This window comes from Dryas octopetala, chromosome 9 (genome assembly GCF_963921425.1).
Source record: "Dryas octopetala chromosome 9, drDryOcto1.1, whole genome shotgun sequence".
NCBI lineage: Eukaryota > Viridiplantae > Streptophyta > Magnoliopsida > Rosales > Rosaceae > Dryas > Dryas octopetala.
Window position 1 is genome coordinate 6714809 of NC_141374.1, and position 3256 is coordinate 6718064.

Genomic DNA, 3256 nt, shown 5'->3' on the forward strand with positions numbered 1-3256 from the left:
TGAAGATTTGGTATTCAGTATGTGGCTTACAATTATGACACCTACACATATTTATTTATGTATTTTGATTTCATACAAGTCAGACACCCACAGAGATAAAGGCATAAAGCTAAGCAACATCGACGTCAATTCCGGTAAAATATTGACTTTGCTCTCTTTGAATTCTGAAAATAAAGGCAGTCTCTATTAGTAGAAATGTGAATGTACTCGAATCAACGCAAGCCCATCGTCACTCTTCGACCCCACTGCGTGCGTTCACACCAAAAAACGCCCTTCCTTTCTTTCTTCTTTGTTTGTTTCCGTCTCAAAATTTCACTCATTCTTTCTTTCTTTCATTCCGTATTTGACCCACTGCCCACCTTGGTCTACAACTTGCTAGGGCTTCCTTCACCATCTTTGGCTTCTTTTCTCTGCGGATACAAACCAAGGAGGTATAGAGGAAAAAGGGGGAAAAGCTCCAGGTTGACTCTTCTTTGCCGTATCAGTTCCTCAAGTCAAGGGGTAATTTTCTATTCCCTTTCTTATTAGTCTTTCTTTCTTTCTTTTTTTCATACTTTCCTGGTATTCTTGGCGTTTACTGTTGTTGAGACCCTTAGAAGGATTTTGTAGGTGGGTCTTGGAGTTTATGAATTTGGTTTTCTTTGTTGGGGATTTTTGTGGTTCATATTTAGTTAATTTTTCTTTTTTCTGTTGCGTGAATTGCTTTTTTGGGTATTTTTGTTTTGGGGTTAAAACTTAAAAGTACTGGAAATTCAGATTTGTGGTTTGGTAATACAGGAATCCGAGCTTGGGACTTATGCTGACTTTTGGAGCTAATTGTAACTGGGGTTCTTGTGTTGGACTGAGCAAAGAAAAGGGCACCTCTTGTGCTTCTTGATTTGTTTGAATTTGTTGCATTTTGTAAGATTGCTGCTTGATTTTGGAACTTCTTGGTATTCCTTGAAGCTTTGGAATTGTACGACTTTGTGGGTATTCCTTGAAGTTGTATTTGAGATTCAGGCTTCTGGGTTTTCAGCTTCAATTTTGAAGTCATGGGCTATTTGTTTTGAAGCTTGTGAATGGTTTGACTTCGTGGGACATTGGTATAAGGTATTTGGTTGGTAGTGTGAGTTTGTTAGCGTTTGCTTCAAAATGGATAACTCCTCAAACAGACATAATGATCATTTGGGTGTGAACAAAATGGGGAAAAATATAAGGAAGAGTCCATTGCACCAGCCCAACTTTGCTAATAATCCTGCTAGGCAACAGCCTCAGCCTCAGCCTCAGGTATACAACATAAGCAAGAATGATTTTCGGAACATTGTTCAGCAGCTTACTGGTTCGCCATCTCAAGAACTTTTGCCTAGACCTCCCCAAAATCCACCAAAGCCCCAAAGTATGCGATTGCAGAAAATTCGACCTCCTCCATTAACACCTATGAATAGACCCCCAATCCCGTCTCCAGTCCCTCTTCCCGCTGCCCCACCGCCGGTTCCATACAATAATGGCTTAGTTCGGCCTCCTCAATTTGGGCAACCATCACCTATGCAACCATTTCCACCTGGAGACTCAATTTGGGGGAATACAGCTGAGTCTCCTATCTCGGCATATATGCGGTACCTTCAAACTTCGATGCTGGATCCAACTCCAAGGGGAAACCAGGCTCAGCATCAACCACAAGTTCCAGGTCATAGTCAGGCTCAGCCACCGTCAACGGGTTTACTGCCTAATCCATCCATGCCTGCTCACCCGCCTCCAAGAATGAATGGTCCTGGACCACCTGGGCATAATCTCCCGTCCCCGCAAGTGAATGGTCCTGCCCTTTTACCCTCTCCAACTTCACAGTTCCTATTGCCATCCCCAACAGGTTACATGAACTTATTGTCTCCACGGTCACCTTATCCATTGCTTTCACCTGGGATGCAGTTTCCTCCACCGCTGACCCCAAATTTTCAGTTTTCACCCATGGCCCAATCGGGGATATTAGGTCCAGGGCCTCAAGGTCCACCTTCTCCGGGAATTTTATTTCCATTATCTCCTTCAGGGTTTTTCCCCATTTCAAGTCCAAGATGGAGGGATCATTAGCTGTCACAGCATTGTTATGTATGTGAGTTTCCATGCTTCCTCATGAGCTCTTTCTTTATGTGGACTCATCTACTTCTTTTAAGAGCTTCTTTTGTGAAAAATGTATTGTATACTGGTAGTGTAAGAGGTCCTTTGGGCTACTTGTAGTGTTCATTTCTCACTTCTTTGTTTTTCTTTTGTTGACACCCATTCTGCAGCTTTTCTGAATCTTGAATTCTGTACCAGCTGCTATCTATTTTATTTTTTTTTCAACAAGTTCAATTTAGGCAATATAGTGAAGATCAACAATGCAATTGGAAGATTTGACAGGAGCTGTAACATGAAAGACTGGAAAGTCAGCTGTAACATGAAAGGAGGTAGGACAATTGAAATTTAATGTGTAGGCTTTATAGTGGAACAGTTATTGTAATTTTGTAATATTTTAAAATCTTAGTTTGGAGTTAAATTCTTCTTCAGTTAACTGGCACGTGGAAGGAATTTTCATATTACTGATTTTAGCTTTGTTGTACCTTGTTTTGTTCAATGAAGGATATCTTGCTTGGGCAGCTCATATATTGATCCAATGTTTTCCTTTCTTAGTAATAATTGTTGTTCTGCATTGAAGTTTGACACTTGGATTGTTTCAGGTTTGTGGAAGAATCTGAAATTGAGAAACTATAACCCAAATTTGTATTGATAATGTTAAAATAAATGTTTCATTTGTATTTTTATCTAGATAATAGATTGCTGACACTTGTGAATTGATTTCCTTTATGAAAGAAATAGTATGAGAAAGAGGAAATATATTGTAGGTTTTTATGAGATTCATGTAAGTTGAAGGAATGCATTTAACATCTACTACCATTATTTTCTTCAACTGCCTTCATATTAGCATTTTATCCTTTTGTTCACGTGTAGGACTTTTGAGATTAATTCCTCTCTCTCTCTCGCTCTCTCTCCCTCTGGGGGAGGGGGATGTTTTAGGTACATGCCAATTTATAGTGCTTTCTATCTTTGTAAGATGAGATCTAGTTGTGATATCCTATATTTGCTGACATTCCAAGGCTTTCCAATTCTGGTTAAATATCTTCTGTCTCCCCCATTATTTTTCTTTGGCATTTACTGTATGATGTGGGTAGGTTTTAGCTTCCTTTTTCATTGTAATAAGGCTGTTTTATTTGCAAGATTGGATGCCTGTATTCATTTATCCCTA

The 3256-nt window shown here is 39.6% G+C and overlaps 1 protein-coding gene across 3 annotated transcripts; it reads left to right on the plus strand.

Annotated features, from left to right (window-relative positions):
- The first annotated feature begins 284 nt into the window (after nt 1–284).
- LOC147273491 (protein HAIKU1-like) lies at nt 285–2616 on the plus strand. 3 transcript variants are annotated; one of them, XM_086228556.1, is made up of 3 exons: nt 285–501; nt 778–2082; nt 2262–2616. In XM_086228556.1, exon 2 carries the CDS (start codon nt 1132–1134, stop codon nt 2062–2064), a length of 933 nt encoding a protein of 310 aa, XP_086084682.1. In that variant the 5' UTR covers nt 285–501; nt 778–1131; the 3' UTR covers nt 2065–2082; nt 2262–2616. The 3 variants fall into 3 exon arrangements, with proteins under 3 accessions (XP_086084682.1, XP_086084681.1, XP_086084679.1); XM_086228555.1 differs by having other exon boundaries at nt 286–501; nt 778–2086; XM_086228553.1 differs by having other exon boundaries at nt 286–501; nt 778–2616.
- Nucleotides 2617–3256: the final 640 nt, after the last annotated feature.

Excerpts from the sequence above, each read along its gene's own strand:
- LOC147273491 (XM_086228556.1), top strand. The coding sequence starts at position 1,132 with ATGGATAACTCCTCAAACAGACATAATGATCATTTGGGTGTGAACAAA.